Source organism: Leucoraja erinacea, chromosome 10 (genome assembly GCF_028641065.1).
Source record: "Leucoraja erinacea ecotype New England chromosome 10, Leri_hhj_1, whole genome shotgun sequence".
Classification (NCBI taxonomy): Eukaryota; Metazoa; Chordata; class Chondrichthyes; order Rajiformes; family Rajidae; genus Leucoraja; species Leucoraja erinaceus.
In genome coordinates, this window is record NC_073386.1 from 30,189,603 (window position 1) to 30,212,736 (window position 23,134).

General features: G+C 39.5%; 1 protein-coding gene across 1 annotated transcript in view; it reads left to right on the top strand.

Moving 5' to 3' along the window:
• frem1b (Fras1 related extracellular matrix 1b) overlaps nucleotides 1-23,134 on the top strand; it is a 147,191-nt gene that overhangs the window by 60,679 nt on the left and 63,378 nt on the right. The window contains 7 exon segments of the mRNA XM_055641852.1: nucleotides 3,352-3,519; nucleotides 4,211-4,419; nucleotides 7,043-7,136; nucleotides 10,000-10,252; nucleotides 13,435-13,629; nucleotides 18,282-18,467; nucleotides 20,981-21,177. Of these exon segments, the coding sequence (XP_055497827.1) occupies nucleotides 3,352-3,519; nucleotides 4,211-4,419; nucleotides 7,043-7,136; nucleotides 10,000-10,252; nucleotides 13,435-13,629; nucleotides 18,282-18,467; nucleotides 20,981-21,177 (1,302 nt within the window).

Sequence of the window (23,134 nt, forward strand, 5' to 3'; positions counted from 1 at the left end):
CCACCACCACCACCTCCTCTGCCAACTTGTTCCACATAACCACTATCCTCTTATAAACAATTATGCCTCAGATCTCCTTCAAAATGTTCTCCTCTCTCACCTTAAACTGTGCCCTCTAATTTTAACTCCCCTACCTTCTAATTCTAGACTCCCCTACCCTCTGTCTATCTATACAAGTTTACTAGCTTTTATAAGGTCACTCCTCAGCCTCCTACAGTCAAATGAGAATAAACCAAGCCTTTCCAACTTCCCTTATAGCTGCAGTATTTGATTCCATTCTGATGAAGATGCAAGAGAATCCCGAATAAAACACAAAGTGCTGGAGGATTTCAGTGAGACAGCATCAATGGAGGGAATGGACAAACAATGTTTCAGGTCGAGACCCTTCTTCTGACCAATGGAAGAAGGGCTATGACCCAAAATGTTCCATGTCCAGTCTGTCCATAGATGTTGCGGACCTGCTGAGTTCGTTCAGCACTTTGTGATTTGTTCAACATGCTGATCAATCTTTCCTGCACTCTCTTTCTATTGCTACCACACCCTTCCTATTGTGTGGTGATCGGCACTCTACACAATCCAAATGTGGTCTAATAAACATTTGATACAGCAGCAACATGATGTCCTGACTCTTACTGTATACTAAGTAGCTCATACTAAATGCTCGTTTCACTACCCAATTTACCTGTCACCACTTTCAGTGAGCTGTGGACCTGAAGCCTAAGGTCCCTCTGTACAACAACACTGCTAAGGATTCCTTTCCTCCAGAGATGCTGCCTGACACGCTGAGTTATTACAGCATTTTGTGTCTATTTTCTGTATATACCAGCATCTGCAGTTCCTGCTTACACAACACTGCTAAGGTCCCTGCCATTTACTTCAAATGCCCTACCAAAATCTGACTTCCCAAAGCGCATTATCAAGACTTGCCAGAATTAAATTCCATCTGCCATCACTCCACCCAACTCTTTAGCTGATCTGTGCTCTGTTGTATCCTTGGACACCTTTCTTCATCACCTATGACTTCAGCATTTTTTGTTTTGTCTGCAGACTTACTAATCTAGTTTTACATCCAAGTCATTTATATATATTACAAACAAGAAATGTCCCAGCACTTATCCATGTGGCACATCACTTGTTACAGTCTTTCAGGGAGACAAACACCGATCTATTACTGCTTCCTATCACCAAGCTAATTTTGATCCAGTTTGCCTACATGCCTTAAGTTTCTTGTGGTCAATTAATCTTTGTTTTGGTTCATTCATATTTCCTGTGTTTTGATGACTGAGGCAAGTGGGCAATGCATCATGGTTTGGCCCCATTTTTACAAATTCCAAGCTATGTAAAAATGTTCTGGTTTGAGGACTTTGCTTTGAGCAGAATAATCATAGAATTAATTTGTTTTTGTGTATTTTCTTTTCAATTATCTATTCTCAGCAAGTCTTATCCCATGTCAAGAGGTTGGAGAGTGATAGATTGGAGACACAGGCATCAAATTGCCAAACTAGTAAACAGGAGGTCAGGGCAAACAATCCAAAGACTTGAATCCAAATACCATCACTGCAGATATGGAATTTTAATTCGGCTAATAAACTGACATTTGGAAATGCAACAGCTTGTGTTAATAATGGTAACCGCAGATTGTTGTGAAAACCTATCTGGTGCAATCTTATCCTGGTCCCTGGCCAATATATGACAATCCACCTCATGTCATTGAATCTTAAATTTCCTCTGACACGGCCTAGCAAACCAATCAGTTGTAAGCCGCCTAACACCACCTTCTCAAGGGCAATTTGGGATTGGCAGAAAATGCAGCAAAGCCAAAACCTGAGAAATGTTTTTTTTATGGAATGTGATAGACTGAACATTAACATGTCCAACACAGTTGTCACATGGGATGTTGACAGCTGGCTGCAGTTCTTCATGGCCCTGACTTTTCAGAAGAGCTGGCATCTTCCAAGTTTTTATTTGTTTGCCTGAAACAATGGATTTGCTCCATTTTTGAGTAAAAATTCTGAGCTTCAAGCACCAATTCAAGTAGGTGGACTGGGCCAGCACCTTACCAGTCAAGGTGGGCACTGGTTAATTAGTGAAACTCAGTTGCTCCTCACATTGTCAGAAACTGCCCATTGAGTCCATCCTGAATACCAATCAAATCGGGCCTTTCCATTAGAACTGCTGTTTCTGCTGTACAATGAGATTACTGTTTTCACTGCAGAAGACAAGCCAGAACTTATGGAGTCCTTGGGTTAATCATATCAGGGTTTCCCTTATTCACATTCAGCCTGAAGGAATACAGAGCATCATGTTTGCCAGAAACATAAGAGACTGCAGAAGCTGGAATCTTGAGCAAAATAAACCCAAATTGCTGGAGGAACTCAGCAGACCAGCTGGCATCTGTGGAGGGAAATGGACAGATGACGACATTTAGGATCTGGACCTGAAACATTGTCTGTCCATTTCCCTTCACAGATGCTATCTGACCTACTGAGTTCCTACTGTACATTGTTTTTCCACTATGTCTGATGAAAAAGTCTGGTTGCAGGAGAATTCAGAAAGATTAGGTGTCAATCCACCTTTGGACTCGCTGCAGATATTTTTTGTCAGTGTTTATGCTATCCCCTAAAATACACTCAAGGTTTATGTGCAAGATATGCTTGGGAGACTGTACAATGGTTGTTGGAGTTTAGATCAAGTTACTTTTTGTAGTGCTTTAAAATCTTGTGCTAAGAAAATTAATTTCTGGCCCAAAGACATTTTACCCTTTCTGCAGGTAGGCAAACATGCTGGAGAAACTCAGCGGGTAAAGCAGTATCTATGGAGCGAAGGAAATAGGCGACGTTTCGGGTCGAGACCCTTCTTCAGACTGATGCGAGGGTGGGCGGGGGGGGTTGCGGGAAGAAGAAAGGAAGAGGTGGAGACAGTGGGCTGAGGGAGAGCTGGGAAGGGGAGGAGAAAGCAGGGACTACATAAAATTGGGAAGTCAATGTTCATAACGCTGGGGTGTAAACTGCCCAAGTGAAATATGAGGTGCTGCTCCTCCAATTTACGCTGGGCCTCACTCTGGCCATGGAGGAGGCCCAGGACAGAAAGGTTCTGGCAAACGGGCAAAATGACCACCACTGTGATGGTTTACCAAAATAAAGGAATATAAATCATCTGAAACTTTCATATGGGAATATTCATGAACATGATATATGTATCATGTATATACCTTGTATATGTATCATCTATCTGTAGCATGCTGAACTATAAGTATAGTATGTAGTGAATATAGAATTACTGACATGGTAGTAATTCTCATTCTCATGAGGTTTTCAGTGTTTGATTCAACTTATTCAATTTATATTCCAGCATGCTGTGAACCACATGAAAGTAGCCTACATGCCTCCTCATGGGGATATTGGGCCCCATCCTCTGTTGGTGCAGTTTGTGTTTTCAGTTAACGATCAGCATGGAGGTTCCTTGACTGGACTTGTCTTCAACATAACTATAATGCCTGTGGACAACCTACCACCTGAGGTATTGAAGTGTTCTGCCACTCTACTGGTTACTAATGTGAATCGGGGCTTAAAGAATCATATTCTTTTTTATTTAAAATGTTTTTCCTATTTGTTCTTCATCATCTGCACAATTATTTAGACCCAGGCCCTTAAGGCCATTTTGAGATCCAGCATTCCAGATTATATGCACCAGAATGGTCACATTTACTTTAACATAAGCCCTAAATATACATTTCAAACACATACATAGCTTTTAAAAAAAAACCCACAAACAATTGAACACTTCGATCATTAATTATCCTTCGTTCATATGTGGGTTGATCCTGTTCTCTAGATAGTCAATGCTGCATCGCTACCCTCCCTCTCTTCACTCCCCTGCTGAAAATCATCACTTTTCTCAATGTCTTCAAAGACTACAGACCAGAACACTTGCCTAACCTTTCCTGCGCTGCTTTGCCTCTCTCCTTATATCCTTTAAACAATATGCAAAAACACAACAAACATGTCATTGTGTCTGTTTAGCAGCTAACTGTTAATGTAGACAAAGCATAATGTCTTTCAGATGTATATATTCATGTTTGCCTCAGCTTTTCTTTCTTTCTGTTTGCCCCTTTTGCATCTGTCCGCGGAGCTGCATTCATATTTTCTGTATTTGGACGTGTCCTTGCATTTTCCAAAGCACATGGAACTTTTGTTGGTTATTGTGTTAGATTTTCACCAATGAAATAAAATCAGAAGAAGGTTCAGGCTGCCTGATCACTGGAGACAATTTGATGGTGACAGACAAGGATACGATTGATGAGGATCTCCGAATCCAACTACAACAAAAACCACAACACGGACAGATTGAGTTGCAGGGAACTTTCATGCTGGAGAGTGACATGTTTTCACTGGATGACCTTAAATCATTTCAAGTCAGGTGAACAATTTATTTATTACTTGCTCTTGTAAAATTAAATACAGTTTCATTAACTGCTTCCAGAATAGCTTCTTGTTTTCACCTAACGACCAGCAGCCTCTGCATTCCCTCTCTCTCCATCCCTCCCCCATCCAATAGAAGAATAGATAGAAGATAGAATACCTTTATTGTCATTCAGACCAATATGCATTAGCTTCTCATTTTCACCCAACAAACAACAAACAATGGCCTGTTTCCTTTATCATCATTTCTTTTTTGCATAACTTTCATTCATTGTTTTTTATCTCTCTACATCATTGTTTATATCTCCAGTTTCCCGTATCCTTAACCTCTCCAGAGGTGCTACCTGTCCCGCTGAGTTACTCTAGCTTTTTGTATCTATCTCCGGTTTAAACCAGCATCTGCAGTTCCTTCCTATCCAGAATGAATGAATGAATAAAATCATTGGCCAAGTATGTACACATACATGGATTTGTCCTCGTGCCACGCTCGCAAGTAACACAAGATAGAGTAAACAATTAAGAATTAAGAATAAAACATAAAACATTAAACATAAGAATAAAACATTAAAGTTTAAACTTGTGAATGAAATAAAATACCAGAGCAAAAGGAGGCTACAGACTTTTGGTTATTGAGTAGAGCTACTGCATTTGGAAAAAAGTTGTTTTTATGTCTGGCTGTGGCGGCTTTGACAGTCCGGAGTCGCCTTCCATGGGGAAGTACAAAGAGTTTGTGGCAAGGGTGAGAGGGGTCAGAGATGATCTTACCCGCACGTTTCCTGGCCCTTGCAGTGTACAATTCGTCAATATGGGGAAGGTTGCAGCCAACATCCTTCTCAGCTGAACAAATGATGACAAATGTTTATGTCATGTTAAGGTTAGATGTATAACCTGTGGCCTGCCAAACTATAAATTTCCAATGCAAATTTAAAATACTATGGGTGCTGAAAACCTGCATCAGAAAAATCTGGAAGTACTCGCATTCCAAGTAGCATCCCTGGGGAGTGAAACCTAATCCTTCTGGCTGGCTCCAATATGTTTACAGAACTACTTTGGGTCTGAGTTAAATAACTCTTCAAATTTGAAACTTACTTCTTTGTTTTTAAAGGCCCTCTATGGTCTCATTCTTCCTTTAAGATTCACTTTATAACACAGATCTTTGAACAAGCCTTTGATTAAATGAACTAATATCTTCTAATGTGGCTCCTGTAAAGCACCATGGTACATTTGTCACTTTTGTAAAGTACAGTAAAATGTATGAGAAAGGTTAAATTAGGGTTAAGCTAGTGCACAGTCCCAATTATTCAACCTATCTCATTGTGAACATTGAACTTTTTCTCTGGAACTGTTATGCAACAATGCTGAGAACTATATTCTGCACTCTATATCTTTCTCATTACTCTATATCTTTCTATTTGCTCTATCTTTCGCAATTGAGTTTCGCTTGATTGCATTCATGTGTAATATTATCTGGTTTGATTGGATAGCTTGCAAACAAAAGCTTTTCATTGTACCATGGTACCTGTTGTGCAAAGTGCTATTGATACAGAATCATTATATATCATAACAAGTACTTTAATTAGAATACATACAGAGACCATCAAAATGAGTACTGTAGGCTTGGAGTCGTAAGTTGAACTAACTAACATGGCTGCCCACATGCCACCGGGTGGTAGTGTGGAAACCTACATGGATTATGGATCAGGTCAGCAGCAAAACCAGACACGGATCAAATCAGCAATACTGCTTGATCTACATCCCCCTTCTTAGGCTTTTGCACAGAGGGCAAACATAAAGCATGCAGAAGTAATATGTATATAAAGCTATAAAATTAACACTCATCTACATTAAAGCAATGGACGATATATTGCAAGTAATATAAGTAACGTCAGTTATAGTTAATTAGTGTCCAAGTTGTGCATCTGGACATAATCCCCGTATCTAGCCACAGGCTTGCTCTCCCGTCCTGCATGGGTACGGTACAGGCCTTCAGCTGTGCTCCTCACAGGAGATGTCGCCACAGGCACGGCCTCCATCGGGAGTTTCTTAGCAGGCGACGACTCAACCAGCACAGGTTTTGCAAGGGATTTGTCAACAGGCTTTACAGAGGTCTTCATCATCGACACCAGCCCCATTGGTAGTTCTTTTGCAGGTGCAGAAACAATTTGTTGATCGTAGAACTGCTCACCATCTGCTGTCACATGTCCCTCATTCAGATAGTCATTTCCATCCTCTGTCCACAACACATCATCTGGGTCATCAGCATCATCATACTGTATCATCACTCAATGCCAACTTTCAGATGTGGTATTAAGTGTCTTTAAGGTGGATGCAAATTGTCTCCCACTTACCAAATACATGACTGCTGAAGAGGATCACAGTTCTGTAATGGCCATGTTTAATTACTGCATCTTCTGAAGATGATGGGCTAAGCTGTGCTTAGATCGGAAAGTACTTTCGAAAGAACATTTGTACAAAATAATAAACATATATCCTTGTTAGAAATTTTAAGATATCGTTGTAACTTAAACCTATCCCTTGATGTGAAAGAAACATTTAAACTACTGTATAGTACTTCCTTTGTGTTGGTTAGAGTTATGGCATTATATCTACTCTGTTCACAGGTACAAACACGATGATTCAGAGACACTGAATGATTTAGTCATATTTACAGCCACAGATGGATTTAACACTGCAGATGGGGTGCTGAGAGTGAAGGTAAGGAGAAAGGAAAGTGTTGTTATAAATTGTGACATATGACAGGAATCCATGAAATCAGATGCACAACACTGAACTGGCATTTGATTCCGACAAACATATTGTCAGATACATAGTTTAATATTTTGTTCCAACCTGACACTACAGTGCTCAAAATATTTTAGTGAAGGATTTAGCAGTATGTGTTTTAATTACAATATATTTACAACACAGGAATTGACTCTCTGAGCCAATGGGTTAATGAAGCATTTTTGTTTCATGTTAATTTTTTTATCAGACTATTTAATCAAAATTATCATAAACCATTCTATTTTTTCCCCTCATCTGTTCCATCTTAAATGTATTTATATTGCTCACTTCAGCTGCTTCCAGTGGAAGTCAGTTTCATCTTCTAGCCACACTGTGTATGGAGTGATCATTGGCTTGTATTTACAACCCTCCGTTTCTTGTCTCGTCTGCAAGATCCTGTTTAAACCCCTCACTTGATCTCATTAACCTAGTGCATATTGTTGAAAACTCCTCAATTTACTTTTATAATCCCTCTGTTCTGTTATCAGTCCAGCATTGTATTTTTATTTTATAATCTGAAGTCCAGACAATTCATAGAAATACATTTTGGGGGTCTAACCAATGTAAAAGTTAAATTTTAATTAGATGATTAACGTGTACTACATTTTTGTGTAACAATCAGGATTAAATATATAGAAAACACCTTGTTTATCTGAAGAAAGTTTAAGTCTAATTTCAACTGCCTAACAGTCCTGAAAGTTAAGTTTATGTCTTAACAGGTTGATTAAGCAGTTGAAAAAACTTCAGTTCCCAGACTAAGGAGAAGAAAATTACTTTTTGTGATTAAATTCTACTAATTAATGATGATAAGTGCATGGAATTAGAATCAGGCTATGTTAGGATATTGCTTGGCAATCTCGTGCACCATAATTTCAGAAATTCTTCAGTTTAAGGTGTGAGCAAAGGATGACCTCTCTGGGTCTTTTCTGAAATCAGGCAAGTGGGAGGAGAAACTGAGAAAAGGAGATGTAGTAGTAGGAAAATGTTGTTTCAGAAATAGTTGATTGCTGTCTCATTGGGTTTTTTTTCAGGATCTTGCAGTATTCAAAATGGTTTGTTGTTTATTATCCAATATTTGCGATTAGTAGGATCCTTGTTGTAGTATGTCAGCTTGGTACATTGTGAAGCAGAAAGAAGAAATATTTAATTTCCACCTTATTCATTAGGTGAATTTGGACATGTGATGAGTACCTAACACTGGTCCCTGTTAATAGATCCTGCCTTAACTACCTCCTCTGACAGCTTGTTTCATTCACCTACCACCCTTTGTGTGAAAAAATCCTATTAATTCTTTCCCCCTTCATCTTGAACCTATGTCTTCTGCTTCTTGATTCCCCTACTCTGGGCAAGAGACCCAATCTAGTTCTAGTCTGGGTCCTGTGTAGCCAATATTTCAGATGGACCTTATTTCATATAGATTGGTGTTTTCAGGTGGAGGTTTATTGATGTTGAGCTTGAGGATTGTGTGGAAATGTTGGAGAGAAGGCATAATGAATCTCCCAATAAGTCAAGCAACATATGTGAGATTTTCTGTGCCAACCATCTGCAAGTGCAGTTGATATTAAATTACAGGAAGACTTTTATTCACAGAAAGCAGGGAAACCCATCTCCTGAGAATCCTTAAAGTGTTTAAAATGGGAGTAATTAACATTTATCCCTAAAAATGATTAAATATGATGCTGATATTTTTATTAAATGTGTCGTTTTTGACAGCCAAAATCAGGAATTAAATGTGGTGAAGTATTGCTTTGCTGAGAAGGATACTTGGGGGTGGGAGTTACTGAAATATATTTCAGATTGCATGACGATCCCTACATTTTGGGTGTGTGTTTATGGCCTTAGCTTGAACATGTGCAAGTTCCACTTGACCCAACTTCACTGACAGTATTTCTTGTCCAGATGTCCTTATGAATTTGAAGTTGATGCAGATTTATGCTTGGTAGGCAAAAATTCTGATAATGGAATAGATCGGGTAAAAGCACAGAGTCGCTTGCCCAGAGTATGGGAATCGAGAACCAGAGGATATAGATTTAAGATGCAGGGCAAAGGATTTATCGGAATTTGAGGGGTAATGCTTTCACACAAAGGGTGGTGGGTGTATGGAATGAGCTGCCAGAGGAGGTAGTTGAGACAGCATCTATTGCAATATTTAAGAAACAATTGGACAGGTACATGGAAAGGACTGGTTTGGAGGGATATGTGCCAAATTCAGGCAGGTGTGACTCGTGTAGATGGGACCTGTTGCTTGGTGTGGGCATGGTGGGTTGCAGGTCGTGTTTCCCCACTGTATGACGCTATGACTATGCTGCATGGATTTTAAGTAGCTCACATTGGTTTGAGATGTTTCATCCAGTAATGTAATACCTTGAAGGAAATTACCAATCAATTGAATGAACAAGAGCTGCTCTAAACTTGCATCCTGGACCACTCACATCTTATAGATAAGATGAGGATCCCCAACATACATGTGTTCTGATGAAAGCTCATGAAATGGAGACATGGGCCCAATGATTCTCCCCATGAATGATGCCCGAGTAGCATTTCCTGTTTTGTTGTAAATTATGAGACATATACTGTCTCTAGCACAGCTCCCAGAACAAATATGCATATACACAAGGTGCACAACAAGAGGGCTTTATGTTCTATCAACATCTACCTTCTTTTTTTAGCACTGTGGTGAGTGTATTGTGTGTGCATTTTTGCTGAGTATATTTGTGGGAGTTAGAATTGTAAACATTGACAATTCTGTCCTCAATGTTTGATAAACCTGAACTCACTCTTTTTCTCCCCCAAGATCATACCAATCAATGATGAACCTCCAGAGCTTCAGCCACAGTTAAAATCTGGACTGGAATGTCTCGAGGGAGAAAGGGTCCTGATTACCTTGGAGTACCTCTATGCTTCCGATGCTGACAGTGATGATATGAAGCTGATGTACATGATTGCTCGTTCACCATCATATGGCGTGGTACAAAGGAACAACGTCAATGTTGACAAATTCTCACAACTGGATATCATCGAAGGATCAATTTTCTATATGCATACTAGTAAGAACCTTTTACTGTGGAACTTCTGACCCTTAACTAGGAGGATGCTGGAAACTCTTATTCTGCTTGGTTTACAGATTTACTAGCTAAATAGTGATTGACATTTTCTTTGAAAATGTTCATAATTTTTTATCAACAAAAGCCAGGAACTGAATGAAGTTGCATCTCTGAAAAGTATTCAAAATACTGCCATGCACCAGACGCCAATCAATCAAAACATCTTGTATAATAGTCTCTGGACCACCTGGACAACCCTTCTTAAAATATTAATATTACATGACATATGCAGTACTACAGGCAGCAATTACAGAGAGAGAAACAATTTATGTTTAATCTTCAGAACCAAGAAAGTCTGTAATATAAACCATATTAATATTCAGAGAAAACAAAAGAGAGCAAAAGATAGTAGGGAAGGTCTCTGTTAAAAAGCAACAAAGAACATATTCAGAGGATATTCAGAGGAAAATTGGATGATATTGCAATACAACTGTGGACATTGATGTGGCAAGTAAAAGAACAAATGGAAAGATGTAATCAAGATCAGCATAATCTGAAATGAAAACAAAAATTTTGGAAACATTGAAGAAACAGAGAAACATATAAAATTCTTAAAGTATTGGACAGGCTAGATGCAGGAAAAATGTTCCCGATGTTGGGGAGGCCAAAACCAGGAGTCACTGTTTAAGAATAAGGGGTAGGCTATTTAGGACTGAGATGTGGAAAAACCTTTTCACCTAGAAATCTGTGGATTTTTTTTGCCACAGAAGGCAGCAGAGGCCAATTCACTGGATGTTTTCAAGAGGTAGTTAGATTTAGCTCTTAGGGCTAAAGGAATCAAGGGATATGGGGAAAAAGCAGGAACGGGGTACTGATTTTAGATAATCAGCCATGATCATATTCAATGCCAGTGCTGGCTCAAAGGGACGAATGACCAACTCCTGCATCTATTTTTCTATGTTTCTATGTCAGGTACTATCTGGTGAAAAAGAATTGGAGATAATATTTCAGGCCAATGATCGTTCAACAGAACCTGCAGGTGCTCTTTTCTGATGAAAAAAGCATTGACCTGAAACATTAACTATTTCTGCCTCTACAGATATGCCTGATCTGGGAGTATTTAAACTATTTTCTGTTTTTCCTCTCTGCTTTAGGGTAATTCAGATTTGGAATATTGCAATTACTTATAATATTATAAAGTCTGAAGAAGGGTCTCGACCCGAAACATCACCGGTTCCCTCTCTCCAGAGATGCTGCCTGTCCTGCTGAGTTACTCCAGCATTTTTGTGTCTAACTTGGAATATTATAATGTGCCGATTCAAAAAGTTAGTAACTGGAAGTGGAATAATTTGGTGAGAGGAAGGCCAATAGCTATTTTACTGGAGATCGCACGACTACAAAGAATCACTAGTGCAAGAGCCAAAAACATCATGCTGTTCTGAATAGTCATTACACAAGGAAATATTTTTCTTTTGCATGCTCGGCTTCCTAAAACTACTGAGAAAATCAGAAACTCTAGGGGGCTGATCATTGGAAGTCGGAAGTTTGCTGGAGGGGTTCGGTCAGAGATGAGGATTGTTAGGCGAGAACGATTTGGATCAGGAGCTTCATGGTGGGATTAAATGAGGATCGGTAGCTGGGGATTGAAAGGAGGTTTGGGCCAGGAGGTTGGCTCCCCATGTATGTGCATATATTACTCCCTCAGAAATGATTTACATTCAATACTTCCATCTGAATACTCAGTTATACAGTATATGTTTAATCTATAGGTTTTCTTTAGCTCTGAGCAGTTCATAACTGCAAAAAAGTTTTATTTAACATCATATATACAATCCAGGTGTCCTCAAATCTAATGGATTATCTCCTCCTATTACAATGTGTCCTCTGCTCTTTTTTAAACATGCAGTGTCTCCTGACCCATATTCTGCCCAGCAATGGTCCGGACCTCTATCCACTCTTGGGACCACAGTGATATAATTAGCTGTCAGGAACACCACCACTGTACAGGGCAAATGACTGAGAATTCTATATAACATGCTTGTCAACCATTGCACCAAGGCCATCACCTGCCATTGCTGCAGCTGTACCGAGATAACCCTATTCTTAGTTATTTCACACTTGATTATTACCCTGTCACTTGCTTCAACAGCAACACCCAATCTCAACGACTATGTTGTGTCTATAGGCTCTTTTTTTTCACTCAGGTAAGTAATAAGTTCACGCCACATGATATATGCAGTTCTTAAATATGCACACGCATTTATCTAAACTACTAACAATTGGCATTGAGTTAATTAAATTAAGGAAGTGCATTCCTCCTTTTGCAATTTAACTTCCTTTAGTCTGTCCTTTCTGGAAATAATTGCATTTTCTGGAAATAATTGCATTTTTGGTGTTTTCTCATGTAATACTTTTTCCATTTTACCTTTTGTTTGCATGAATGTCTCATTTTTCTTTTTCTAAAATGTAAACATGCTCCTAAAGCACATCATTTTGTTTGGAAAGATATTACTCTGGAATTTTGTCCACTCCTCAGAGTGCTACATCAAGAAGTTATCTCAGAGAAACATTTAGTAAAGTTACTAAATTAAGAAACTGAGTTCACTTTCCCTGCAAGTAAGGGGTTTTGCACAGATTGGCCCTCTGCCCTGATGATGGCAATGCATCTCAGATGCATTTTCCTCAGGATGACTGCAGGTTTCTATTACTCTGCAGTGATATTTCATTTTGCCTCGCTCATGTTTGCCTGCAGCAACATGCAAATCATCAAAATCTACAAGGCTGCCTTTAAAACACAGGAGCAGCTTTCTAAATGTGCTACTACATCACATAATTCTACACTACATACTTTATGTGCAGATCTATTTCCTGTTGTGTGTTCTGAATAATGGAACAAATCGAGCTGGACTCAGCCCTGTCGCCTGGAATCACTGCCTGTGGCACCCGCTTACGTGTGTGAACGTGGGCAAGATGTAGAAGACTCAATGAACTCAACTTGGCCAGACTTGAAGTATGTCCAGTCTGTGAATGGTGAAATGGTTAACCACAACCAACATAATGCAGCATAATATGTTGACGAATGGGAGATGCAAAACTTACTCAGAAGTAGCTGGGTGCTGGATTTGATGAGAATATTGACCCACCATGATATCAATCAAGCATTCATCACCTTTTCTTCATTCTAGGTGGTGAAATAGGATACAGACCTTGCATGGACATTGTAACAATAATTGTATCTGATGCAGAAGGTGGCAGAGTGGATGGTTGCTGTTATGATGGACCTCTCCCACCACCAGTGCCACTTCATGGCTCTCTTCCTATCTATGATCTTAACATCACTGTAATGCCAGTCAACAATCAACCTCCTACAATTAAAGTTGGTTAGTCAACAATATTGTATATCTGTTAAATGTCTGATGATCGGAGATTTTTTTAGTGTTGTTAAAAAAAATGGGCAATGTGTTAGAGAAATAGAAAAGTAACACTGTTGTCGTCATTGTGTCATTTAATTTTTAATTATTCCAATGAATATTCTGTGTGTGATCTTTTGTGCAAAGTATTTTCTGAGGTGATTCGTTAAATTCACCTTTTTAAATCTGCCCCCCCACCTTATTTAATTAGTTGGTTTAAAATAAACACAATGACACAATTAGCATGATGCACCATGAACACTTATCAAACTGCATTTACCAACCCATATTCGAAAATCAAAATATATATATATCTATATCTATATTACTAAAAGTCTGTTCTTGACCGGTTTTGGCCATCTGTGCTGCAATTTCCGAGAGAATGCTGCCACCTACGGCAGTCATTTTTGGCCACCTTGCTCAGAGCCCCCCTCCGCCGCACGTGTGCTGTGGATTTTTCCCGTCGATTAAAAATGACAGATATATTAATGTTTTACAAAATTCCTCATTCTCTCTGCTGCCCCCGCTGGCGGCAGGGGGGAGGGACTATAAAACCAGGAAGTGGTGTGCCTCACTCACTCTTCAAGATGGAGGAAGGCAGAGGGTCACATTTCTCTGAGCTGTGAATAACACTGAACACATGTCTACTCAAATGTAAGTGCCCTTAGTGGTTCTAAAATGCTTGCAGAATGTGTCTATTGGTTCTAAAGCTTGCAAAAAGATGTCTATTGGTTCTAAACCTTGCAAAAATATGTCTATTGGTTCTAAAGCTGGCTTGGCTTGGCTTGGGTGTGGCTTGAAATTGAAAGGCACTACTTACTGCAAGTGGTGGCATGAAGTTGAAAGGCACTACTTACTGTAAATGTGGCTTGGGAGCTTGGACTTGAAGTTGAAAGGCACTACTTACTGCAAATGGTGGCTTGGGTGTGGCTTGAAGTTGAAAGCACTACTTATTGCAAATGGGGGGGCGTGGGTGCATTGGCCTGAAATTGAAAGGCACTACTTACTGCAAATTGTGGCTTGAAGTTGAAAGGCACTACTTACTGCAAATGGTGGCATGAAGTTGAAAGCACTACTTACTGCAAATGGTGGCTTGGGTGCTTTGGTTTGCAAGTGAAAGGCAGTACTTACTGCTAATGGTGGCTTTAGTGCAATGGCTTGAAGTTGAAAGGCACTACTTACTGCAAATGGTGGCATGAAGTTGAAAGGCACTACTTACTGCAAATGGTGGCTTGGGTGCTTTGGCTTGAAGTTGAAAGCACTACTTACTGCAAATGGTGGCTTGGGAGCTTTGGTTTGAAGTTGAAAGGCACTATTACTGCAAATGGTGGCTTGGTTGATTTGGCTTGAAGTTGAAAGGCACCACTTACTGCAAATTATGGCTTGGGTGTGGCTTGAAGTTGAAATACACCACTTACTACAAATGGTGGCATGAAAGTTGAAAGGCACTACTTACTGCAAATTGAGGCTTGGGTGCTTTGGCTTGAAGTTGAAAGGCACTTACTTACTGCGCATGGTGGCTTGGTTGCTTTGGCTTGAAGTTGAAAGGCATTACTTACTGCAAATGGTGGCATGAAGTTGAAAGGCACTACTTACTGCAATTGATGGCTTGGGTGTGGCTTGAAGTTGAAAGACACCACACTGCAAATGGTGGTATGAAGTTGAAAGCCACTACTTACTGCAAATGGTGGCGTGGGTGCATTGGCTTGAAGTTGAAAGGCACCACTTACTGCAAATGGTGGCATGAAGTTGAAATGCATTACTTACTGCAAATGGTGGCTTGGGTGCTTTGGCTTGAAGTTAAAAGGCACTACTGTAAATGCACTTACTTCCTGTTTGCACTTTATATTGATTTTACATAAAACGCTACCACATACGGCTGTGATTTTTGGTCATCTTACTCAGTCCCCCTCCGCTGAGCAGGTGCAGAGAATTCTTCCCATAGATAAATAATAGTGTTATTAGTTTTTTTTTAAATGTTGAGACAAACAAACAAATGTCAATCACTCCATGAAAGCCACACCTTTTGTCTATTTATTTATCTATTTACATACATACATATATATATATAATCGAATGCCTTACAGTGACAGTTTGGTTAACACTTGAGTCTTGCTTCCTTTGGGATTGAAATTATTCTCAGATGAATTCCATTTAATGCAATTATATCCAGGTTTTGTACAATCCAATAATTATAATGTATGGACTATAAAGGGTGGCGCAGTGGTATAGTTGCTGCCTTACAGGCTTGCACCCGGGTTTCGATCCTGACCATGGGTGCTGTCTGTATGAAGCTTGAACGTTTCGTGTAGGTTTTCTCCGTGATCTTCAGTTTCCTCCCACACTCCGAAGGCGTGGAGGTACGCAGGTTACTTGGCTTAGTGTATGTGCAATTTGTCCCTAGTGTGTGTAGGATATGGGGATCGCTGGTCGATGGGCCTGTTGCCGCGCTGTATCTCTAAACTAAATTAAACTATATAATATGATTCTTGCAATACTGCATGATACAGGGAACTTTGATTTTAAACACATCTGTGCCCAATGAGTGGATTTTTAATGCTGGTACCAGTCCTAAATAGTTGGAAATGCTTCATTCTTAATACTGTACGACAAAATCAAATATTTACCAAGAATATGCTATGCAAGGGGATATTATGATGAATTGTTAAAATGGAATAGGTTAAACTAATAAATTATTATTTAGCTGTGGATTTAACATAAAATTCTACTTGCATCCATCTTGTGTAGTGACATATAGAGTAGCAGCACTTCCGAAATGTGATTTAGTCATATCATTAAGGAGAATCTAAGAACTGGTATGAACAAGGGACGTTGAAACTGCATTCATGCAGAAAGCTGATCAAGGTCACTGATGACAGAGCAATCATCTGCTAGACTGTGTAGTCACAGGAAATATGAATGCGTGTGGGTAATTTTCAAGTCCACTATGTTCAGTGAAGAATCTGGAAGTATTGTATCTACCAAACACAGATGCTGAACCCCATATGGGAGCTGTAGGCAATCACCCACATGCAGTTTTTGACTTAGGTAAATAGATATGAATATAAAGTTAAAGAAACGTGGTGTCACAAAAATTCATAAAGCTACAGTGTTGTGTAGATGTAATTAAACTTTATTAAGCAGTTTCAGGAATATCAATTAAATATTATCCTTTCTCAAAGTATTAGTATTAAGTATATTCTAATGAAAGAATACATTTGTAATACACTGCAAATAGTTGCCCTTACATTTGAGCATCTAGTTTTTTAAATTGTTATCCCTCCAAATTGTCTCCCATTCCTAAATGATGAGCAAAGTACAGTGCATTCAGAAAGTATTCAGACCCCTTCACTTTTTCCACGTTTTGTTACGTTACAGCCCTAAAGCCCTGTCCCACAGTATGAGTTCTTAGCGGCTCGTATCGCTAACGGCAGGTACTCGGGAAGACTCGCTAACAGCAGGTAAGCACGGGAAGACTCGTGAAGATTTTTCAACATGTTGAAAAATGTCCACGAGAGACCCGAGTACCAACGAGTGGCCATTACCGTAAATCTCCGATTTCGAATCAGGGCAAACTCGGGAGAACTCTTGGAATGAACTCGTACCGTAGGACACGGCATTTATTCTAAAAAGGATTAATTTTTTTAATATCATCAATCTACATACAATGCCCAATAAAAAAGTAAAAACATGTGTTTAGAAATTTTTGCAAAGTAATTAAAAAGAAATAACTGAAATATCACATTTACATAAGTATTCAGACCCTTTGCTATGAAACTCAAAATTGTCCGTAGATCTCCGAGACAGGATTGTCAAGACACAGATCTGGGGAAGGGTATAAAACAATTTTTACCACCAGCCACCTGGATGCAGACTCCCCAAGCGGAATATGAGGTGCTGTTCCTCCAATTTCCGGTGGTGCTCAATAGATTGTTGTGGAAATCATTTTGTATACATTCCATGAATTAATTTTTCACATTGCAGTAAAATTTAATTTATCCAGTTTATACAGGTTCTTCCCAGTTTGCAAATGCCTGTCTTATACACAGTCCGTACATACAAACATGCATTGAGATGATCAGCAGAATAGATTTATCGGCTGTTACAAGGCTGCAGGTTTCTTCTGCTGTGTGGGTTATGAAGAGTTCACATGAACAGAACCTGGCAGAGACCTGGGGATGATCTGCATATGCATTAAAATCTCCTCTTGTATGTTATTCATATTCCAACTACAATTTGTAAATAAATACGTCCTCCCAATGTTTTCTGCTATTGCTGTTTCGTAACTTGGTACAAAATGAATCTTGTTCTATTTCAACATCTGCCAAGTCAAAATTATTTCTTGCATTTTTGCCTGCCCTTACTAATGGTGGAATATTAGGCAGCAGATTTAATCACCCTGCAATAACTTTCCATAATGGCAGTTGGATCATCTAGCAAGTTCAATAGACAGTGCAAAATCCAATGTATCAATTTGGCCAATCTTTTTCCTGAAATGTTCATTTTGGTTAGTATATATCAGTTGGACCGACTGACAGGCTTGCTTCCATGTTATGACAGTTTATATCATAGTTGCTAAGCTAATTTTGTTGTAAAACACATCATAACCTCTTCTTTCATAGGAGACATTTTTACAGTGGATGAAGCATCACAAACCAGTTTGCTGTTGGATTTCCTTTCTGCCGCAGATGAGGACACCATCTCAGAGGAACTAATCTTTGAACTGGAAAGCTTGCCCCAGTATGGATATCTGGAGAACATACTGCCATCACCAGGATATGAGAAGAGTAATGCTGGAATAAACATAGGTAAAATATAACAGTTTAATCTCAAGTGCAACAAGCAATCATTGAAATATATCTGCCTACTAACCAACACAACTGCAAAAATATAATGATCTAAAGACCATTCCTAGTCTATGGACGTACATATGAACAAGCTCCCATAATAATAAAAATTTAAATTCAACGTTGATACAGACATTTGCTCTTACAAACGATAGCGCTAGTTTCCCCTATCTCTACACTTATAGTAATTGTTCTTCTTTATGAATCTTATGTACTTTTGAAGCAATTCATTACAATATGGTGGAGGTTTGATTATCATATTGAGTGATTGTTATGTATTTTCAAACTTATGGACAAAATCAACTTAAAGACTGTAAAAGCAGAACCGTTCTTAACCCAGGGATGGAGTGTATTAATAACAAATGTTAAAAAGTCAAATAAATAATTTCAAACTAATATTGAAGTTTGATAAAAGATATTATCTTTTGAGCTGAGATATAAACAAGGACAATCAGCATGGCTTTGTGCATGAAAGGTCGTGTCTTACTAACCTGATTGAGTTTTTTGAGGAGGTGACGAAGATGAGGGTAGGGCGGTGGACGTTGCCCACGTGTGTTTTAGTAAGGCATTTGATAAAATCCTCCATGGTAGGCTGAACCAGAAGATTAAAATGCATGGGATTAACAGTGAATTGGTTATATGGATTTAGGCTGAGGTCAGTGACCAGTGGAATTCTGCATGGATCTGTGCTGGGACTGCTGTTTGTGATATAGCAAATGAATTGGACCTAAATGTAGACAGGTTGGTTAGTCAGTTTGAAGATGACACTAAGATTTCTGAGCTCGAGGACAATGAGAAAGGCTCTCAAGGTATACATCAGTGTATAGATCAGCAACAGAAATGGGCGGATAAATGGCAGATTTGAGCAAGTGTGAGGTATTGCACTTTGGGAGGTCAAGACGTCAAATGTAAGGGGTAAATCTACAATTAATGGCATGATTCTTAACAGCGTGGATGTGCAGAGGGATCTTGGGGTACAAGTACATAACTCCCTGAAACTGGCAACACAAGTAGAGAGGTAAAGAAGGCATATGATATTCTTGCTTTTATTGATCAGGGCATTAACCTATAAAAGTCAGGAAGTCATGATGCAGCTTTGCAGGACTTTGGTTAGGCCCCATTTAGAGTATTGCATGTAGTTTAGGTTGCTCCATTACAGGAAGGATGTGGAGCCCATGCAAAGGATGCAGAGACGGTTTGCCAGAATGTTTCCTGGATTAGCGGGTCCAAGGTAACCTGATTGAGTTTTTTGAGGAGGTGACGAAGGTGATCGATGAGCCCATTCGTAGACTGAATCATACTATCCTGCTGTAGACAAAATGTGTAGGAAGAAACTGCAGATGATGGTTTAAATCGAAGGTAGGCACAAAATGCTGGAGTAACTCAGCAGAACAGGCAGCATCCCTGGAGCGAAGGAATAGGTGACGTTTTGGGTCGATGGGCAAAGAAACCTTTTGATTATGAAAAGGAAACAGCTACAGATCTGATTTGATTATCTGCAACTAATCAATGTTTGCCTATTGTTGGCAGTGCAAGGCAGTATGATAGTTCTTCAGAAGGCCATTATCATCAATGTTTACCTCTTGTTTGGAACTTATTGCTTATAACACACTAGTTCTTGGCTTTGTAAAACCACGCTGATCATTGTGTCCATCCATAAACTTCTCATAGCATGGACATTGCAGTACAATTCCTCATTGCAAATGTGCACGGAATAGTGGTATTTAGTGATCAACTTTGGATTTTAACTTTACTGACCAGTGTATAAAGAATCATTAGACAATAGACAATAGGTGCAGGAGCAGGCCATTTGGCCCTTCGAGCCAGCACCGCCATTCAATGTGATCATGGCTGATCATCCCCAATCAGTACCCCGTTCCTGCCTTCTCCCCATATCCCTTGACTCTGCTATTTTTAAGAGCCCTATATAGCTCTCTCTTGAAAGCATCCAGAGACCCTGCCTCCACTGCCCTCTGAGGCAGAGAATTCCACACTCACCACTCTCTGTGAGAAAAAGTGTTTCCTCGTCTCCGTTCTAAATGGCTTACTCCTTATTCTTTAACTGTGGCCCCTGGTTCTGGACTCCCCCAACATCGGGAACATGTTTCCTGCCTCTAGTGTGTCCAAGCCCTTAACAATCTTATATCAATGCGTTTTGCTAAGGAATTTCTGTCCGATGTCAGGTCCTATATACTCAAAAAAACATGTTCTGTCCCAAGACCTTGGATTTATTATTCATTCTAGCTTCAATCAGTCAGAACTAGAGTTCAGTGTCTTTAGTATTTTTGCTGCAAGACTCTCGTATTGTGCTAAATATAGAGTTGAGAAACTTTGCAAAATTATAGCCTGGTTCCCAGGATCCCAACTGGATGAATGTTACATGAATGTGAATTATTTGGAGGGATCTGCTTTATGCAATCAAATTTATGCAATTTGAACACATGGATCTTTGATCTAACCTGTTTCTTTAATAGCTTCCTTCAGTCTGCAGCACCTCAGGGCAGGTTACATCAACTACGTCCAGTGCAGACATAACCAGATGGAGCCCACAGCTGACCACTTTATGGTATCTGTTAGTGACGCTGTACATAAATCCATGGCTGTGCCATTTTATGTCATCATCAACCCTATCAACGATGAAACTCCAGATTTGCATCTGGGAAACATCACAGTGAGTATGGACATAGAAACAAAAACAATACGATTCATGCTTATTCATGATCTGTGCCAGTTAGTTCAGACTTTATTTTGTATTTTATCCCGCATAACAATTTTTGTTATTTGTAACAACGCACTGACCATTTGGTTGCATTAATCTGAAAATCAAGCCACATTTAGTTGTTTGAATTTACAGGGAATAAAATTCAAATTAGTGTCACCCAGGGTACATTGGGCTGTGTGTGTCATTGGATTAGAAATACCCAATAACTGCATTTTCACTGTGCTTATGACGAGAAGATGGTGGACTATATGTTTCCCTTATACCTGCATATTTAGGCAAATTATCACTTTTAATGCTTTTCTCATATTTTACATAAAGAAGTAAAAGTGGAAATGTAAGATAATGCTAAATGATGAGATTAATAGAGCTATCTCAGGTGGTGAGTAAATATGCCAAACTTGAATTCGGTTAAAAGCAGCCTGAAGTCTCTGTATTTTTTTGAAATTGTTCAGGATACACAGAGTTATTATTGGTATCCTTGCTAGCATTTATCCCACAACCTAAGTAAATTAAATAATTTATCTGGTTATTAACATACTGCTACATGTGAGAGCTTGCTGCATTCAAATTAGGCTTTTAATCTAAAGCATTATCCAAACATTAAGGACAGTTCATTGTCTGTACATCATGAGGTTGCACAAAGCACAATATTAAAATAATATTTCATAAATATGGAGGATGTTTTTGTACAGGTGCCTAGTAAAATGAGGAATTGGTTCAGCTATGATGTTTCCTACATTCCTCTTCCAGCTGATTAATTACACTAAATGAGTGAAATTCAAAGCAAATCTCTCGGACACCTTCTCCTACCAACCCCTAGACCATGACCCCACAGACAAACACAAGGCTACCATCTCCCAGACCATCTCAGATCTAATTCATTTTGCCTTACAGCCTCATGCCTTATAGTATCCTGATACTGTATTGCCCATTTCTATTTTGTTCCCAAAATCCATAAAGAGAATAGGCTGGCCTATTGTTTCTATCTGCTCCTGCCCCACCAAGCTCATGTCCAAATATTTTGATCTATCTTGTTTCACCTTGACCGGTTCCTTTCTACTTATAAGCTCTTCACCAATTCAATAACTTCCAATGTCTTGCCCCCAACTGCCTCATCATTACCATGGACCATTCCTTTACCACCTTCATTCCCCTTGAAGAAGACCTCAGTGCCTTCTGTTTCTTCATTGAACAGAAGCCCACTAAGTTCCCCTCAATTAACACTCTCCTCCACCTGGTGGAATTATATACACCCGCTTAACAACACTTCTTTTGACTCCTCACACTTTCGTCAAGTCAAAGGTATAGCTATAGGCTCCAGATATGCCTGTATTTGTGTTGGAAATGTTGAACGCTCTTAGTTTTCAATACACCCTGCACCATTTCCCATTCCGGTACATCAACAACTGCATTGGGGCTGCCTACTGCACCCGTGCAGAACTCATTGATTTAATCAACTCTACCAGTAACTTCCACTCTGACATTTCTCTCGGCCACCTCCTCCCACTCTGCCTCTTTCATGGGAGCCATCCCTTATTCCACCACACCTGCTCACAAGACAAGGCTTTCCACTCGAGAACATCTGAAATGTCTTCTCCCTTCAGTAAATGTGGTTTCCCTCCTGCTGTTGTATATGGAACTCTCTCTGTATCCCGCAGCTCTGCTATTGTTCCAACACAAATGGCCACCCCACCCTTCCCTAGGCACTTCCCCCAGTAGCTTTGGGAGATGTGGCGCTTGTTCCTACATCTCCACTGACATTTCCAATCCATTCAACCAAAATATGAGATGCTGTTTCTCCAATAAGCAGCCCAAGCAAAATAGATTGGAGGAGCAGCACTTCATATTTTGCTTGGGCAGCTTACAACCCAATGGTATGAATATTGATTTCTCTAACTTCAAGTAA